The sequence below is a fragment of the Oryx dammah genome, unplaced genomic scaffold (genome assembly GCF_014754425.2).
Source record: "Oryx dammah isolate SB20612 unplaced genomic scaffold, SCBI_Odam_1.1 HiC_scaffold_28, whole genome shotgun sequence".
In the NCBI taxonomy this organism is placed as follows: Eukaryota; Metazoa; Chordata; class Mammalia; order Artiodactyla; family Bovidae; genus Oryx; species Oryx dammah.
This window is the reverse complement of record NW_024070212.1, coordinates 48969486-48989867: the sequence shown is the minus strand read 5'-3', so window position 1 is coordinate 48989867 and position 20382 is coordinate 48969486. Positions and strand designations below refer to the sequence as shown.

At 38.4% G+C, this 20382-nt stretch overlaps 1 protein-coding gene across 1 annotated transcript in view; it reads right to left on the bottom strand.

Moving 5' to 3' along the window:
• Positions 1 to 20382, bottom strand: part of DIPK1A (divergent protein kinase domain 1A) — a 127933-nt gene that overhangs the window by 24280 nt on the left and 83271 nt on the right. Inside the window, exon 2 of the mRNA XM_040232300.1 lies at positions 19953 to 20087. Coding sequence (XP_040088234.1) covers positions 19953 to 20087 — 135 coding nt within the window. The remainder of the gene's footprint in view (positions 1 to 19952; positions 20088 to 20382) is intronic.

The window sequence follows — 20382 nt, the reverse complement described above, 5'->3', positions numbered from 1 at the left end:
GATCTGCTAAGAGAGTAGAACTTAACTGTTCTCACATACACCAAAAGAGTAAATATGTTAGGTAATGAATGTGATAATTAACTCGAGGGGAGATCTTTTCATAGTGTATATGCATGTCAAATCACCAGATACTTGATTTTCTTTTACCACATACTTTTTAACTAGCTTACAATTTTATTTGTCAATTATACCTCAATAAAGTGAGGACAAAAAGTAATAACAAACTAAAAAGCAAACATGGTTAAGACAGTAAATGTTATGTGGATTTTATCATAATTAAAAAAACTAAAACCAAAGCAAACTCAAACCAACAAATTCCCAGCACAGTTTCTAAAAACAGTAGTATTTAAACTTGGTATCGACACTTCTTTCCTCCCATTCAAATTTGATCCAGTGTATTTTGGCTTTGAAGCCCTTGGATCCTATTAGACTTTGAAAATACTTATAACACATTTGACTATGAATTCTGAATTATAACCTTCAGTCCTTTCTCATCATCATAAATATTGTTGTTTTTCCAGGGTTTTGTTCTACTTTCTTTGGGTTCTCTGTACGCCATCATAGTAACATTTATTCCCATGGCTCTAACAAATCTCTGTCCTTACACGGGTCTTTCTCCTGAATTAAATATCTAAGTGCTTTTTGGACATCTCCAATCTCCACTTGGATAACTTACATGTACTTTGTATTTAACCTTCACAAAACCGAATTCACCATCTCGTGCCTTCTTCTCCCTGAGGGCCATTCTCCTTTATTCCCTACCTCATTGAAAGGTGCCATCATCCACTCAGGCATCCAAGAGAGGGAACAAAGAGTTGTCCTAACCAATTCCTTCTTCCTAATCCTCCCATGTTCAGCTCGTCACCACGTGTTGGCGGTCAAATTATTTCCTTGATATACTTTGAAGCAATTTCTTCCTCTCTACTCCCACTGCCAGGGCTGCGGGTTAAACTCTCACTGCTCTGGGCCTGCACAACAACAACCATAAAACTGGTCTCCCTGTGTGTGACAGTCTCCTACCCGATCCAATCTCTGCCACAAACAGGGACATTCATCTGACACATAAATCTAATCACTCACTTCCCTGTTTAAAACCTTCTATTGATTCTCTGCTACCCTTAACACAACACGCATAGTTCTCTGAATTTGACTCTGCTAACTTGACCTCTACAAACTGCTCCCCATGTGCTCTGCTCTAGCCAGGCTGTTTCTGGAATGCAGCATTCATTCATATCTTTGTAGCTTTGCACAAGCCTTTTTCTGCCTGCACTGCTCAATCTTCAAAATTCAGTCCAGATATAACCTCTTCTAGAAAGTCTTCTGGAACCTTCTCAGGATTACTCAATGAAAAAATATATTGCATGGGACATATACTAAAAAATTATTAGCTATTCACTGGTAATATTGGGGACATACACTAAAAACACATTATTTTGAAGTCAAATTTAACTGGGTATACTGTTTTTTTTTTTTTCCTGTTTTGTTTCATAAATCTAGCAACCCTTCTTCCAGTCTCAATTACGTTGTTTTTGTGTTGTTGTTTAATTGCTAAATTGTGTCTGACTCTTTTGTGACCCCATGAACTATAGCCTGCTAGGCTCCTCTGTCCATGGGATTTCCCAGGCAAGAATACTGGAGTGGATTGCCATTTCCTTCTCCAGGGGATCTTCCTGACCCAGGGATCAAACCCATGTCTCTTGTGTCTCCTGCTTGGCAGGCAGATTTTTTAGCACTAAACCATGTGGGAAGCTCTTCTGGGGCTTATGTCTGTTAAGATTTGAAATAAACTTGTTTAGTAAATATTTTCCTGTAAGTTTGCAAATAAGAGATTGGGAACCTAACTCAAGTTGGCATAAAGGAAAGCCATACTTTTAAAAGGAAAAAATTAAGCTTGTAATTTAAAAGCAGTATGTTCCAAGTGAATTGGTTCTAAAAAATATAGGATAACAGCACAAAGTGAACCTCTAGAACCAAACAATAATTGATTCTGAGCAAATGAAAGCTCAATGAAACCATTAGTTATGTACTGCTATCTTACTGAAAACATGGTTCTAAATATCTTGAATTTAGTATATGTTAAGCAATACTTGAACCATGAACTTCCAGATGTTCAGGCTGGTTTTAGAAACTGCAGAGGAACTGGAGATCAAATTGCCAACATCCACCGGATCATCGAAAAAGCAAGAGAGTTCCAGAAAAACATCTATTTCTGCTTTATTGACTATGCCAAAGCCTTTGACTATGTGGATCACAACAAACTGTGGAAAATTCTGAAAAAGATGAGAACACCAGACCACTTGACCTGCCTCTTGAGAAACCTGTATGCAGGTCAGGAAGCAACAGTTAGAACTGGACATGGAACAACAGACTGGTTCCAATTAGGAAAAGGAGTATGTCAAGGCTGTATATTGTCACCCTGCTTATTTAACTTCTATGCAGAGTACATCATGAGAAACGCTGGGCTGGAGGAAGCACAAGCTGGAATCAAGATTGCCGGGAGAAATATCAATAACCTCAGATATGCAGATGACACCACCCTTATGGCAGAAAGTGAAGAAGAACTAAAAAGCCTCTTGATGAAAGAGGAGAGTGAAAAAGTTGGCTTAAAGCCCAACATTCAGAAAACTAAGATCATGGCGTCTGGTCCCATCACTTCATGGCAAATAGATGGAGAAACAGTGGAAACAGTGGCTGACTTTATTTTTCTGGGCTCCAAAATCACCGCAGATGGTGACTGCAGCCATGAAATTAAAGATGCTTACTCCTTGGAAGGAAAGTTATGACCAACCTAGACAGCATATTAAAAAGCAGAGACATTACTTTGTCAACAAAGGTCCGTCTAGTCAAGGCTATGGTTTTTCCAGTGGTCATGTATGGCTGTGTGAGTTGGACTATAAAGAAAGCTGAGCGCTGAAGAATTGATGCTTTTGAACTGAGGGTTGGAGAAGACTCTTGAGAGTCCCTTGGACTGCAAGGAGATCCAACCAGTCCATCCTAAAGGATATCAGTCCTGGGTGTTCACTGGAAGGACTGATGTTGAAGCTGAAACTCCAGTACTTTAGACACTTGATGTGAAGAGCTGACTCATTTGAAAAGACCCTGATGCTGGGAAAGATTGAAGGCAGGAGGAGAAGGGGACAACAGATGATGAGATGGTTGGATGGCATCACCGATTCGATGGACATGGATTTGGGTGGACTCCGGGAGTTGGTGATGGACAGGGAGGCCAGGTGTGCTGTGGTTCATGGGGTCACAAAGAGTCGGACTCGACTGAGCAACTGAACTGAACTGAACTGAAGCTAGTGGTTTTAAGCAACAAACCATTATCTTTAGAAATTAAATCTTAAGAGACGATAATAAAATCTACAGGCTCTTTCATCTTTTAATGCTTACATTTTAAAGCATTTGCTCATATAATAGTCACAAAGGTTCACCAGAATGTGTCACAGGGAATGATTCCTCATTATTTGCTGGGTAGAGCCTTAGAACAAACACTCTTGATCATGGAGGAACATGCCAGAAATTTCAATATTAAAGTTGTTCTGAAAAACCTATAGAAGGAAAATTTCTCTCCCTCCTCCATCATTCTTTTTTCTTTTCTAAAGAACCCAGCAAACCAGAGTCAAACTGTATAAACATTCTTTATGGTTAGGCACAAAATAGGATTTTGCTAAAATAACAAGTGAATTAGTGATAGCTACGATCAGAGAAATCTGTATGCAGGTCAGGAAGCAACAGTTAGAACTGGACATGGAACAACAGACTGGTTCCAAATAGGAAAAGGAGTACGTCAAGGCTGTATATTGTCACCCTGCTTATTTAACTTCTATGCAGAGTACATCATGAGAAACGCTGGACTGGAAGGAACACAAGCTGGAATCAAGATTGCCGGGAGAAATATCAATAACCTCAGATATGCAGATGACACCACACTTATGGCAGAAAGCAAAGAGGAACTAAAAAGCCTCTTGATGAAAGTGAAAGAGGAGAGCGAAAAAGTTGGCTTAAAGCTCAAACATTCAGAAAACAAAGATCATGGCATCTCGTCCCATCACTTCATGGGAAATAGATGGGGAAACAGTGGAAACAGTGTCAGACTTTATTTTTGGGGGCTCCAAAATCACTGCAGATGGTGATTGCAGCCATGAAATTAAAAGACGCTTACTCCTTGAAAGAAAAGTTATGACCAACCTAGACAGCATATTCAAAAGCAGAGACATTACTTTGCCGACTAAGGTCCGTCTAGTCAAGGCTATGGTTTTTCCAGTAGTCATGTAAGGATGTGAGAGTTGGACTGTGAAGAAGGCTGAGTGCCGAAGAATTGATGCTTTTGAACTGTGGTGTTGGAGAAGACTCTTGAGAGTCCCTTGGATGGCAAGGAGATCCAACCAGTCCATTCTGAAGGAGATCAGCCCTGGGATTTCTTTGGAAGGAATGATGCTAAAGCTGAAACTTCAGTACTTTGGCCACCTCATGTGAAGAGCTGACTCATTGGAAAAGACTCTGATGGTGGGAGGGATTTGGGGGTAGGAGGAGAAGGGGATGACAGAGGATGAGATGGCTGGATGGCATCACGGACTCGATGGACGTGAGTCTGAGTGAACTCCGGGAGATGGTGATGGACAGGGAGGCCTGGTGTGCTGTGATTCATGGGGTCGCAAAGAGTCGGACACGACTGAGAGACTGAACTGAACTGAACTGAACGATCAGAGAAAATGTATAACATATTATAACTAGCTTGGTGGAAAAAAGAAAAAGCATAACTGGGAAAAAAATGGATCTTCCGAGCACATCTAATTAGAGTTAGTTACTGGTTGCCCTTAGTTTTAGTGAGAGCTGCCTTTAAACAAAGAAGAGCAGAACACAGGTCTCATTTCTTTACAATATCTTTTGACAAAAATTATCCATTGGTTAGTGAAGAACATCTCAGGGCAGTAATACTAACATTCTCTAGTGATTTTCAATATTGAATTTATAAGAAATGTTTAATGACTAAATTAGACTAATTCACGTATAGTACATAATGCATATGAAATACATAGCTGATTTGTTCAAAATTGTTTGTTTTTGAAATTTATTATAAAAAGATAAAAGAGGAAAAGATATTAATTTACAGGTAGCCCAAAGGCCCAATGACCAAGGCTGTGATTCACTGGCTACAGTATTATGAACTATAGTCACCATCGAGTACATTATGTCCTCATGACTTACTTATTTTATAACTGGAAGTTTGGTACTTTTGATCCACTTCAGCAATTTTGCCCACCTTACACCCCCTCCTCTGGCAAAGACTAATATGTTCTCTGCACCTATGAGCTAGATTTTATTGTTGTTATATTTTAGATTCCACATAAAAACATGATCATGTGGTATTTGTCTTTCTCATATCACCTAGCATAATGTCCCTGAGGTCCCCCCATGTTATTCACAAATAATATTAATAAGTTTATATTAATAAAATGTAAAATAATAATCCCTTAATATGCATTTTTATTGGCTCTGATTCTCTGCTTGAACCTTGATTGATACAACTGATCATATAATGTCATGTACATATACCTGTTCGTCTATGTCTTATCTTCCTACTATTACTACTAAGTCGCTTCAGTCGTGTCCGACTCTGTGCGACCCCATAGACGGCAGCCCACCAGGCTCTGCCGTCCCTGGGATTCTCCAGGCAAGAGTACTGGAGTGGGTTGCCATTTCCTTCTCCAATGCATGAAAGTGACAAGTGAAAGGGAAGTCGCTCAGTCGTCTCCGACTCTTAGCGACCCCATGGACTGTAGCCCACCAGGCTCCTCCATCCATGGGATTTTCCAGGCAAGAGTGCTGGAGTGGGGTGCCACTGCCTTCTCCATCTTATCTTCCTAGTCATATTCAAAGGTCTAAATGAGATACCTTTGTGTGTCAAGTGTTAAGTATTGTATTAAGCCTTTTAATACATGAACTCATTTCATCCTCACAACCACCTGATGAGACATGTAGTATTATTAATCCCCATTTTATAGAGGCCAAATAATTTGCCTAACTTATACAGCTAAGGAATGGCAAAGCTGGAACTCAAACCTGAATTTCATTTATTCCAAAGCTGATGCACTTTACTAGAATAAATAGGAACCATTACACACAAATGGAAGGAAAGGGGAAAAGACAGAGATAGAAATATACAGAGAAAAAGAAAGCTATGTAAACTAAGACAGATCATGATTCTTAAACGTACGTAAACTGCTTATAACACTGTGTCAATCACCTGTTGTTCCCATCCTAGACAATATGCTCACCTTGGAGGCAATGCTCTAAGTAAGAGAGTCAGAGCAATCTTCTAAGGAAATTCTGAAGTACAAATTGTTACAGGGACAAGCACTAGGGTACTTGCCCCAGGCCAAAGGAAATCAAGTTCTCTGTATTCAACAGATATGTCAAGATACTTCAGCTGCCCAAAAAATGTCTTTGTTTTTCATACTGTGGGATAAAATAAACATTTATTTTCAAACAAAACAAAAAATAGATACATCAGAATATCGTTCAGCTTAATTGGTTAGATTCTACTTTATCCTCACAAAATCTGTGATGCAGGTAAGGGCAGAAATATTTTCTGAGGCTTCCCTGGTAGCTCAGTGTTAAAGAATCTGCCTGCCAATGCAGCAAACACCGGTTTGATCCCTGGTCTGGGAAGATCCCACCTGCCATGGAGCAACTAATCTCGTGTGCCACAACTATTAATACTCAGCCTACGCTCTGAGTTCTCAAGAACTGCAACTACTGAGCCCACGGGCCACAACTCCTGAAGTCCAAGAGCCGTAGAGCTCATTCTCCACAACAAGGGAGGCCACCCAAGTGAGAAGCCTGCACACGGCAACAAAGAGGAGTTTCCGCTCGCTGTAACTAGAAAAAGCCCACACTGTAACAAAAGCCAAAAATAAATTTTGCACTCAGCACAGCCAAAAATAATTTTTTAGAAAGAAATATTTTTCTCACCTGTACAATGGAATTAATAGCTAGTCAATAAAATGAAGTCATTTATTCAAAGTCATGCATCACAGGAAAGGGTAAGACTAGTTCTTTGAGTCCAGACTAGTGTTTTCTCCAACAGACTAACATGTTATGGTTGAGCTACTTATAGTCAAGAAGCTCCTCATACTTTGTGTATTGTACGATTAGTATCCAAGGTTTGAAGATATACCAATATGACTAAAGTAATGAGACATTTTCACAAGTCACAAATGAAACCAGTCCTATTTTCCAAACTTGCTCTGTTCTTTGGACATTTGTACCCCAGTGGCTCAGATGGTAAAGCGTCTGCCTGCAATGCAGGAGACCCGGGTTTGATTCCTGGGTCGGGAAGATCCCCTGGAGAAGGAAATGGCAATCCACTCCAGCACTCTTGCCTGGAAAATCCCATGGATGGAGGTGCCTGATAGGCTACAGTCCATGGGGTCGCAAAGAGTTGGACACGACTGAGCGACTTCACTTTCTTTCACTTACTTCCTTTCTCGTTTTAAATGCTTTTTGCCCCAATACACAGCTGTTTCCTTCTCGTCAGGTTTCAATTTAAAATGCCCTCTTCTCAGGAAACCCTGTCCCAACCACTCTGGTCAAGATAGGATCCTTTGCCATTCTCTACTAAATACTATTATATGCTTTCTCACTGCCCTTCTTAATATATGAAGTCAGTTATTTGTTTTTTGCTTTTATTATTCATATTCCACTTTAAGAATATAAGCTTCTTAAGACATGGACTCTGGTTACGACTGTATCAACAATACTCAGAATAATGACTAACATACATATTAAATAGATATGTTTGAAAATACATATTAAATTATTAAAAATAAGAAAAAAACTAGAAAAAAGTTAAAAGCTAAACTGTCAACTTTCAAAGAAAGAAAAGAACCCTCATTATTAAACTTTAGCAAACAGTACTTATAGGGTTGCTTTTGGATCTTCTGTGTCTCTTTTTAATCTTCCTTAGTTCACTAAGACGAAACTGACTGAGGATTTTAAAGGAAATCTGTTCAGAGTTTATACACAAGATACTGTAATTCTTTGGCAAGCATGTTTTCACTAAATGTGGTTTTGAGATAATGCAGTTTTGAGTATGTATATCCCAAACTGAAAACCAGCCATCTTATTATATGCTCCGTTTCAGTCCATTCCGCTTAAGAGAACAGTCTATGCCGTAATACAGAGGGAGAAAGATAACCAGTTTAGACTCCACATTTCAAAACAGGAATTACTAAGACCAGACCAAGTATGTGTGGATAGTGCCATAATTTAGGAGAAGACCAGACAATTACTTAGGCAGCTATTGCAAACCTGTAACCTGGGGGAAGCAAATTTAAAAGGAATTGCATTTCAAGCCAGTAAGAGCTAATTCAAACATTAAAAAGAAGTATAGTCTGTGCAATATTAAACTTACATGAATATACATAGCCATGGTTTTTCCTTTAAATATTCCTCCTTTTACAGTCTGCATATCTGCATGAATGTTTTCCTATTCTTTTACTTTCAATCTATCTGCATCTTTATATTTTAGATGTGTATCTAATTGCTTTTAAATTTTAACACAGTCTGACGATCTTTGTCTTTTAACTGAAGCCTTTGGTCCCTTTATATTTAATTTAATTGCCAACATGTTTGGGTTTAGATATACTACAGTCAGTGCCATGCTAAGCCACTCATATTTGCTCTAGAACTGGAGCATTCATTCCCTCAGCTACTGAGCAGATAGGGAGTCAACAGGTCTCAGCTGAATCCTTCTTTGGGACTTGCCCTCAGCTGGAATACAGCCTTATCCAAGGTCATATCCGCTTTAAGGAAGTTGGGAGAGGATGGAGAATGGTATCCAATGATTAGTCAGGGAGAGGAGTATAAATGCCTGCATCTTTGCAAGGCCATCCCAGTTCCAGGTTCCCTGTAGAATCAACTGAGGCTTTTACTACCACTGCATTGCAGTTTAAATTTCTTCAGGTCTATCTTGCTTCTTCACTCCCTCACAGATGTTAATCTCAAAAGACTATCGCAACAAACTTCCTTTGGGCAAATCTTAGTCTCTGAGTCTGTTTCCCAGGGAATTTAATTTGTGATATCTATCATCTTATCATGTGTTTTCTACTTCTGCCTGTTATGTTTCTTTTTCTTGACCTCCTTGCTATTTTTAGGAATGAGTATTATTATTTATTCCAATTTTCCTATATTTGGAAATGATGTGCTCTTTTTCTATTCTAGAGGCTATCCTAGAAAAAATAAAATACATAATTGAATTAGCAAGTCTAAAATTAATTAATACTTTTCCCCTACTCTGCAATATGATAAGGATTTTAAACATTTTGACTCCGTTTACCCTTTTCCCTATTTATGTGTAATTGTTTTTTTGTCTTTCTTTTTTATGTTTTAAATTATGAAAGTATGATAACACATTTATAGGAGACTGGGAAATTACAAAACAAGGTTACATATAGTTCCACTATGTATTACAATTATTTTTTTAAGCAGACAAATTAAGAGTTTTAGTTGGAGTTTCAATATCAAACTCTTAAAAATTAATAGAATGGATATACAGAGAAGTAGAATATAGTAGACCTTGAAAAGCACTATGAACCAACTCAACATAATAAAGATTTATACAAATTTCACACAACGGTAGGATACGAAGTCTATTCAAGTTCCCACATTATAAACTAGGAGACACCGAAACATATCCAGGGACATAAAACAAGGTGCAAAAATTTCATGGTCTAAAGGTACTGAAATCATACAGAGTCTGTTCTCTTATCATTGTGAAATTACGTTAGAAATCAGTGCCAAAAGATATTTGAAAATAATCCATATCTTTTCCAGTGCAATGTGACATTTACCAAGAGAGTTCTTTGACTTAGCCACTGAAAGCCTCAATATTAGAAGACTGAAAAAAAGCAGAAAGTTATTACAGAGAAGAAAGCATTTAAATGAGAAATTAATATCAAAGATATTTTAAAAATCCCATGCATTTGGAAATTAAATGTCCACTTTTAAATGACAGATGTTTCTAAGAAGCCATAACAAGGAAAATTAGAAAATATTTGCAAAGAATAAAAATGAAAAGAGAATTTACCAGAATTTGTTGCATGCAGCTGAAGCTGTTCAATGCAATTAAACATAATATGGAGTCTTGAATAAGGTATGAAACAAATAATGGACACTAGCATAAAATTTTGTGAAATTTGAACAAAATCTGTACTTTAGTTAATAATACTGTATCACACTAATTTCTTCTCTTTTTTATCTTCTTTTTACAACACAGTATTTCTTTATAGGCCCAGAACTGGATTAAAAGTTTCAGTTCAGTGCAGTGGATCAGTCCTGTCCGACTCTTTGCAACTCCATGGATTGCAGCGTGCCAGACTTTCCTGTCCATCACCAAATCCCAGAGCTTGCTCAAACTCATGTCCATCGAATCAGTGATGCCATCCAACCATGTCATCCTCTGTCGTCACCTTCTCCTCCTGCCCTCACGCTTTCCCAGCAGCAGGGTCTTTTCCAATGAGTCAGCTCTTTGCATCAGATGGCCAAAGTATTGGAGCTTCAGCTTCAACATCAATCCTTCCAATGAATATTCAGGACTGATCTCCTTTAGAATGGACTGGTTGGATCTCCTTGCAGTCCAAGGGACTCTCAAGAGTCTTCTCCAACACCACACTTCAAAAGCATCAATTCTTCAGCACTCAGCTTTCTTTATAGTCCAACTCTCACATCCATACATGACTACTAGAAAAACCAGGGCTTTGACTAAACGGACCTTTGTCAGCAAAGTAACGTCTCTGCTTTTTAATTATGCTGTCTTATGTTGGTGACAGCGGAGGCATGGTTGGAGGTCACCTGTTGCAGGGTTGGGGTCATTGAGTGTAGCAGTACATCCATGGGATCTTTTGAAGGAGGTCACCATTATCTTCATTACCTCCACCATAGTTGGGCCCCAGGTAAATAGCAGGGAAGGAACATAGCTCCATCCATCAATAGAAAATTGGATTAAAGATTTACTGAGCATGGCCCCACCCATCAGAACAAGACCCAGTTTTCCCCTCAGTCAGTCTCTCCCATAAGGAAGCTTCCATAAGCCTTTTATTCTTCTACATCAGAGGGCAGACAGACTGAAAACTGCAGTCACAGAAAACTAACCAATCTAATCACATGGACCACAGCCGTGTCTAACTCAATTAAACTATGAATCATGCCGGGTAGGGCAACCCAAGATAGACAGGTCATGGTGGAGAGTTCTGACAAAATGTGGTTCACTGGAGAAGGGAATGGCAAACCACTTCAGTATTCTTGCCTTGAGAACTGCATGAACAGTATGAAAAGGAAAAAAGATAGGACACTGGAAGATGAATTTCCCAGGTCGGTAGGTGCCCAATATGCTACTGGAGATCAGTGGAGAAATAACTCCAGAAAGAATGAAGAGATGGAGCCAAAGCGAAAACAGCACCCAGTTGCAGATGTGACTGGTGATGGAAGCAAGGTCTGATGCTATAAAGAGCAATATTGCATAGGAACCTGGAATGTTAGGACCATGAATCAAAGCAAATTGGAAGCGGTCAAACAGGATATGGCAAGTTTAATTTGTGATATCTATCATCTTATTATGTGTTTTCTACTTCTGCCTGTTATGTTTCTTTTTCTTGACCTTCTTGCTATTTTTAGGACTGAGTATTATTATTTATCCCAATTTTCCTATATTAGTTTGGAAATGATGTGCATTTTAGGAATCAGCGAAATAAAATGGACTAGAATGGGTGAATTTAACTCAGTTGACCATTATATCTACTACTGTGGGAAGGAATCCCTTAGAAGAAATGGAGTAGCCATTGTGGTCAACAAGAGTCTGAAATGCAGTACTTGGATGCCATCTCAAAAACAACAGAATGATCTCTGTTCGTTTCCAAGGTAAACCATTCAATATAACTGTAATCCAAGTCTGTGCCCCGACCAGTAATGCTGAAGAAGCTGAAGTTGAATGGTTCTATGAAGACCTACAAGACCTTTTAGAACTAACACCCAGAAAGATGTTCTTTTTAATATAGGGGACTGGAATGCAAAAGTAGGAAGTTAAGAAACACCTGGAGTAATAGGCAAATTTGGTCTTAGAGTACAGAATAAAGCAGGGCAACGGCTAATAGAGTTTCGCCAAGAGAACACACTGGTCATGGCAAAACCCTCTTCCAACAACACAAAAGAAGACTCTACACATGGACATCACCAGATGGTCAATACCAAAATCAGATTGATTATATTCTTTGCAGCAAAGATGGAGAAGCTCTATACAGTCAGCAAAAACAAGACTGGGAGCTGACTGTGGCTCAGATCATGAACTACTTATGGCCAAATTCAGACTTAAATTGAACTAAGTAGGGAAAACCACTAGACCATTCAGGTATGACCTAAATCAAATCCCTTATAATTATATAGTGGAAGTGAGAAATAGATTTAAGGGACTAGATCTGATAGAGTGAGGCTCATGACATTTTACAGGAGATAGGAATCAAGACCATTCCCAAGAGAAAGAAATGCAAAAAAGTAAAATGGCTGTCTGAGGAGGCCTTACAAATAGCTATGAAAAGAAGAGAAGCCAAAAGCAAAGCAGAAAAGGAAAGATATACCTATTTGAATGCAGAGTTCCAAAGAATAGCAAGGAGAGATAAGAAAGCCTTCCTCAGTGATCAGTGCAAAGAAATAGAGGAAAACAATAGAATGGGAAAGACTAGAGATCTCTACAAGAAAATTAGAGATACCAAGGGAACATTTCATGCAAAGATGGGCTCGATAAAGGACAGTAATGGTATGGACCTAACAGAAGCAGAAGATATTAAGAAGAGATGGCAAGTATACACAGAAGAACTGTACAAAAAAGATCTTCATGACTAAGATAATCACGATGGTGTGATCACTCACCTAGAGCCAGACATCCTGGTATGTGAAGTCAAGTGGGCCTTAGGAAGCATCACTATAAACAAAGCTAGTGGAGGTGATGGAATTCCAGTTGAGCTATTTCAAATCCTAAAAGATGATGCTATAAAAGTGTTGCACTCAATATGCCAGCAAATTTGGAAAACTCAGCAGTGGCCACAGGACTGGAAAAGGTCAGTTTTCCTTCCAATCCCAAAGAAAGGCAATGGCAAAGAATGCTCAAACTACTGCACAATTGCACTCATCTCACATGCTAGTAAAGTAATGCTCAAAATTCTCCAAGCCAGGCTTCAGCAATAGATGAACTTTCAGATGTTCAAGCTGGTTTTAGAAAGGCAGAGGAACCAGAGATCAAATTGCCAACATCCGCCAGATCATCGAAAAAACAAGAGAGTTCCAGAAAAACATCTATTTCTGCTTTATTGACTATGCCAAAGCCTTTGACTGTATAGATCATAATAAACTGTGGAAAATTCTGAAAGGGATGGGAATACGAGACCACCTGACCTGCCTCTTGAGAAATCTGTATGCAGGTCAGGAAGCAACAGTTAGAACTGAACATGGAACAACAGACTGATTCCAAATTGGGAAAGGAATACGTCAAGGCTGTATATTGTTACCCTGCTTATTTAACTTATATGTGGAGTACATCATGAGAAATGCTGGACTGGATGAAGCACAAGCTGGAATCAAGGTTGCTGAGAGAAATACAAATAACCTCAGATATGCAAATGACACCACACTTATGGCAGAAAGGAAAGAAGAACTAAAGAGCCTCTTGATGAAAGTGAAAGAGGACAGTGAAATAGTTGGCTTAAAGCTCAACATTCAGAAAACAAAGATCATGGCATCCGGCCCCATCACTTCATGGCAAATAGATGGGAAAACAGTGGAAACAGTGCTGACTTTATTTTTGGGGGCTCCAAAATCACTGCAGATGGTGATTGCAGCCATGAAATGAAAAGACACTTGCTCCTTGGAAGAAAATCTATGACCAACTTAGACAGCACATTAAAAAGCAGAGACAACACTTTGCCAACAAAGGTCTAGTCAAGGCCATGGTTTTTCCAGTAGTCATGTATGGATGTGAGAGTTGGATTATAAAGAAAGCTGAGCACCAAAGAATTGATGCTTTTGAACTGTGGTGTTGGAGAAGACTCTTGAGAGTCCCTTGGACTGCAAGGAGATCCAACCAGACCATCTTAAAGGAGATCAGTCCTGAGAGTTCACTGGAAGGACTGATGTTGAAGCTGAAACTCCAATACTTTGGCCACCTGACACGAAAAGCTGGCTTATTTGAAAAGACCCTGATGCTGGGAAAGATTAAAGGTGGGAGGATATGGGGACGACAGAATATGAGACGGTTGGATGGCATCACCAACTCAATGGACATGAGTTTGGGTAAACTCTGGGAATTGGTGATAGACAGGGATGCCTGGCGTGCTGCAGTCCATGGGGTTGCAAAGAGTCAGACACAACTGAGGTACTGAACTGCACTGAGCTAGGTTAGTCATGGCATTTCTTCCAAGTAGCAAGCACCTTTTAATTTCATGGCTGCAGGTACCATCTGCAGCAATTTTGGAGCCCCAAAATATAAAGTCTGTCACAGTTTCCATTGTTTCCCCATCTATTTCCCATGAAGTGATGGGACCAGATGCCATGAGCTTAGTTTTCTGAATGTTAAGTTTTAAGCCAACTTTTTCACTCTCCTCTTTCACTTTCATCAAGAGGCTCCTTAGTTCTTCTTCGCTTTCTGCCATAAGGGTGGTGTCATCTGCATATCTGAGGTTATTGACATTTCTCCTGGCAATCTTGATTCCAGCTATGCTTCTTCCAGCCCAGCGTTTCTCATGATGTACTCTGCATAGAAGTTAAATAAGCAGAGTGACAATATACAGCCTTGATGTACTCCTTTCCCTATTTGGAACCAGTCTGTTGTTCCATGTCCAGTTCTAACTGCTGCTTCTTAACCTGTATACAGATTTCTCAGGAAGGAGGTAAGGTGGTATGGTATTCCCATCTCTTGAAGAATTTTCCACAGTTTGTTGTGATCCACAGAGTCAAAGGCTTCAGCATAGTCAATAAACCAGAAGTACTTGATTTTGCATCCCAGGATGTCTGGCTCTAGATGAGTGATCACGCCATCTTGATTATCTGGGTCATGATGATCCTTTTTGTATAGTTCTGTGTATTCTTGCCACCTCTTCTTAATGTCTTCTTCTTCTGTTAGGTCCATACCATTTCTGTCCAAAAGTTGAAGCTTCACTCAAGTGTTTTTAAATCATGAAGATAATAAATTTTCTAGACTTTTAGCAGTAATACTAGATGTGAAAATACATGGAACTATATCAAAGTCTTGGGTTACTATAAATCAGAAATCAAGCATTCTATTCATACTAAGTCAAACAAGTGGAGTCAAACCAATTTTTGTAATGATTTTGTGTAATCATTATTCTAGGTGTCTCATATAAGTGGATCACACATCTGTCCTTTTGCATTTGGCTTATATCATTTAGCATTGTGTTTTCAAAGTTACTCCACATTGCACGTTCTTCAGAATTTCATTCTTTTTAAAGGTTGATTAATATTCCTTTCTATGGATATGTCACATTTTGTTTATGCTAATGGACATTAGAGAGTTTTGACCTTTTTTGGCTACTGTGAATAATGCTGCTATTAACATTGGTGTGCAAGTATATGAGTCCCTGCTTTCAATTCTTTGGGGTATATACCTAAAAGTAGAATTGCTGGTAATTCATATGGTAATTCTATATTTAACTTTGAGGAATTTCTATATTGTCTTCCTGATTCTCTCAAATACATTTTAATTCTCTGTTGAAATTACCCATTTTTTAAAATTTATATTCTCTACCTTTGTTTTTTTCCTATATATTTGAACATGTACATAGCTATTTAAAAATCTTTTTTGGATGACAACAATATCTAGATTATCTATGGATCTGCTTCTATTGTCCATGTTTATTTCTTGGGTTTCGGTCATGTCATCTTGTCTTTTGGTATGCCCCGTAATTTTGTACAAAATGCCTCCAAAGAGGATTTCCCTTTCCTCTAGTAGGCAGATATAATGGTAATTGATCACCTTAAACCAATCAGGGGGCTGTGCTGAGTGCAGGCTTAACTGCATCTCCAGTAAAGGTCAAGCTACTTTGGGTTCATCTCCATTCCAAGAGCATAGCCCTCCAGGATTTTTAACTGAGATCCTGGGAATTCACTGAGAATTTCTCCCTCTGGCAGGTTTATAACTCTAGTCTGTATCTTGTGAGACTGCCAAAATGTCTGCTTTTCAAAGGCTTTCCAATGAGATTTTTTTTAGCCTTCCATTCTGTAAAGCCCAGGATTTGGCAAACATCCCAACAGGATAACTGCCTGTATGCTTGAGGTTCCCTTAGTATTCTATAAAAGCTTGCTGGTTTCTTGTCCCCAGAGCAAAGGTCTCCCAGTATATAGTCCTGGTTCTCAGATGCCTGCTCATGCCTAGTATCAGCAAATTCCTCAAGGGAAAAAGAAGCTACAAAAGTTAGCTCACTTTTCTTGAGATTCTTTTAGCTCACCTGCACTCTTGGGGTTCAGCCCTTTGGGATCTCAGCCCAAAGCATGGTGTACCAAGGTCCCACTCTTGGTAGAAACTGTACTATATTTTTATCTTCCTACCTCATAAGGGAGAAGGCAATGGCACCCCAATCCAGTACTCTTGCCTGGAAAATCCCATGAACGGAGAAGCCTGGTGGGCCGCAGTCCATGGGGTCGCTAAGAGTCGGGCACAACTGAGCGACTTCACTTTGACTTTTTGCTTTCATGCATTGGAGAAGGAAATGGCAACCCACTCCAGTGTTCTTGCCTGGAGAATCCCAGGGATGGGGGAGCCTCATGGGCTGCCGTCTATGGGGTCGCACAGAGTCGGACACAACTGAAGCGGCTTAGCAGCAGCAGCCTCATAAGACTATATTTTAGGTCATATATATCCAGGCAAACAGAGTTACAAAATCAAGGCTCACGTCTCTTAAGTCTTATCCTTTCTCAGATCTGTTTTTTTAATTAATATTTACTTATTTAATTTGTCTATGCTGAATCTTACTGGCAGCACTGGTTTCTTTGATCTTTGATCTCTAGTTGTGGCATTCGAATTCCGAAGTTGTGGCACATGGGATCTAGTTCCTTGACCAGGGATTGAACCGAGGGCCCCTGCACTGGGATCACAGAATCTTAGCCATTGGCCCACCAGGGAAGTCCCCCTTTTCTCAGATCTTAATCAAGTAATTCCTCACTACCTTGTTAGTTCTTTGAAGCTTTAACATATACTTTAAAAATATTTTCTCTGCCTGTTTTCTTTCTTTTTTAAAAAAATAATTTTATTTTTGGCTGTGCTGGGTCTTTGCTGTTGCTTAGGCTTTTTCTCTAGTTGCAGCGAGCAGGGTCTACTCTCTAGTTGTGGTGCACAGACTTCTCATTGCCATGGCTTCTCTTGTTGCAGAGCACAGGGTCTAGGTATGTGAGCTCAGTAGTTGCAGCTCCCTGGATCTAGAGCACAGGCTCAGTAGCTGCGAGGCACAGGCTTAGTTGCTCCATAGCATGTGGGATCTTTATGGAAGATTGAACCTGTGTCCCCTGCATTGACAGGCAGATTCTTTGTCAGTGAGTCACCAGGGAAGCCCCATTGCTTTCTTTTCTAATCACACAATTCCTATGCCATATCAGTACTATTTAGTATTACTGGTCTTAAAGTATTACCAGTTTGGGTAAGTTTAAGAACATAATTCCCAAATGTAGAGAAACTACAATTTTTTTTTTAAAGACAGTCTTAGGAAAAAGATATATTTTAGGCTTAGAAAACTTGTTTATTATTTTCAAGTTTTAGAAAGATAACCATTAAATTATGCTAGAATTATGTTTTGCTTTCATTTCTTACCCATTAAAATGAAAAATGAGGTACTTAAACTACAATTTCACTCATAACAGAATATATACCAACATATGCCTTACATTTTAAAGGCTACTATAGTAAAAACAAGATAAAACCACATCTATTTCTAATCTCTTAGGACAGTGTTTCTAACATAGCCAGATGATGTTAATAGGTCTTCCTGGGAAGGTTACAGTGGGGATGGATTTTTCTCCTAATCAAATATATTTGCTTTCTTTGAAGATGCAGAACACACACTAGTATATTAAAGATCCTAAGAAGTCCTCAGTAAAGTCAACTCTTTATATTTGTTTAACTTTCTGTTTTCAAGTATATCTGACTCATGGACTACCTTTTAAGGTGCCTCAAGAAACCCAGTTTGACAAAGGTGACCTTAAAAAAAGGAAAATAAACATTTCAAATAGTTTTGGTTATTTATGTGTTATTATAGTTGATTATATAACTTCTTTCTTCTTCACTGAAGCTGAGCTGGTGAGTTCTGTGGGGGGGGGGTTGTTAGCTTTATTAATCTATAACTTCCTTTATCAGCCTTTTCTGACTCTGGGTAGCAGAAAGAGCATGAGCTTTCTATAGAGACAGAGTTGGGGTCAAACTCTGGCTCCACCAGGAGAGGCACATTCTTCTCTCTTGTTAGTCATATTTCTTTATTAGTAAAGTGGGTTTGGGGGGGCTTTCACAGGATTATTTTCAGTACTAATGACGATATGAAGTACCCAGTATGCTGCCTGGCCTCAAAGTTTCCTTCTATTCTAAAAGTCCTCAAGGATCTGGAATGGACATGGAATGAACATGAGATTGACATCTTTCACCCTTCCTTGATTTGGAACTCTTCCTTGGTAATTAATTCCCTGGCTTCTTATATCAGTATTTCTCTTCTGACTACTAAGAGGATGTCATACTCCTGGGGAATAATTTATTTTTATTCTAACTGACAGAATGTCTAGAGTTAACCTGATTTTTATTCTCTTAGAACTTTGGAAAGCTTCAGGTCTCCCTGTCTTATGACCCTATATCATTTATTACTGTAATAATTATAATAATTATCTTACCTTACTGTAATTATTCATTTTCTTCCCTACTAGACTCTAAGTTCAGAAGGTCAGGATACCTTTCTCCCTGCTAAATGTACACACCTAGCACCACTGGCCTGTTTAAAAAGTAACCATTCAATAATTAGAATCATTAATAAGTTATAATAATTGGGATCTCAATAATTATTATATAAAAATATAATTCTTAGATGTTTTTAATATTATTTATATAGAAGATATTAGCAGAAAACAAGGAGTTAAATATTATCCACAAACATTTAAAATATAAGTGCTATGGAACCAATATTTACTACTAGAAATCTTATTCTGTTAGAGTGATTTTCCTAAGATATATCCAGTAGGATAGAAATTAAATAATAAATACACATATATACTTTTTACATATATTTTCAGCATTCGAGAATGACTCCATTTATTTAAAAGATATGTTACAGAAAGGATGAATGCAAATAACACTTTCATACTATAAATATTTAAAAATCCATCTGATTAGAGTAAACTAAACTTCAAGTGTATTTGAAAAGCAAGAATCCCTCTTTGTAATAAGTATGCTCTCATACTAGTCTGGCTTACTCAGATTTCTGAATGCAGAGTTTTTCAAAGTGGGGAACAGTCCTACTAATTTGGTCATATCAAAATGGTAAGAAATTCGACACAACTCAAAATCAAATTAACCTTTACTTTTTGAAAATAATTTTTAGTCTATGTATAAGTAATAAACATAATGTGTTATTAATATAGTTTTTTAATGTGTTATTACACTTAGAATGGATAAACAACAAGGTCCTATCATATAGCACAGGAAACTACACCCAGCCTCCTGGGATAAACCATAATGGAAAATAATATATATATATGTGTGTGCATATATATATATATATATATATATATAAGAATGTGTATATGTATATAACTGAGTCACACTGCACAGCAGAGATTGGTACAACATTTTAAATCAACTCTACTTCAATTAGAGAATAAGTTTTTTCATATACTAGAAAATAAAAAATACTTACTATTATTTTCTTACAGTCCTTTCCTCTGCATAGTTCTGTATAGGTAGAGTATTGCACATATATAATCCAGCTTCCAACAAAAACCGCCAACCAGGAAAAGAAAAGATATTTCATTCGCACATATGAGAAGCGAGCCTGTAAGTAAAACAGCACATAATAGTCAATCATTCAGCACCCAGTCAGCATTCACTGTCCTAGAACATGACTTTTCCCCCTTTCTTGGAAGCACTCAATATATATTCTAGGCTTTCATATGGCAATTCTCCTAGAACAATGTGTACTTTCACTGAGTCTAAAAAGCATTGGTCTTAGAAAAGGAAGCTCCTTGGTCTTGCCAAGAAAAAGAGAACAAAATACCCTTTAAAATGTATAGTCTTTCAAATACCACCAGCATCCAAAGTTACTCATTAAGCCCAAGCACATGCACCAT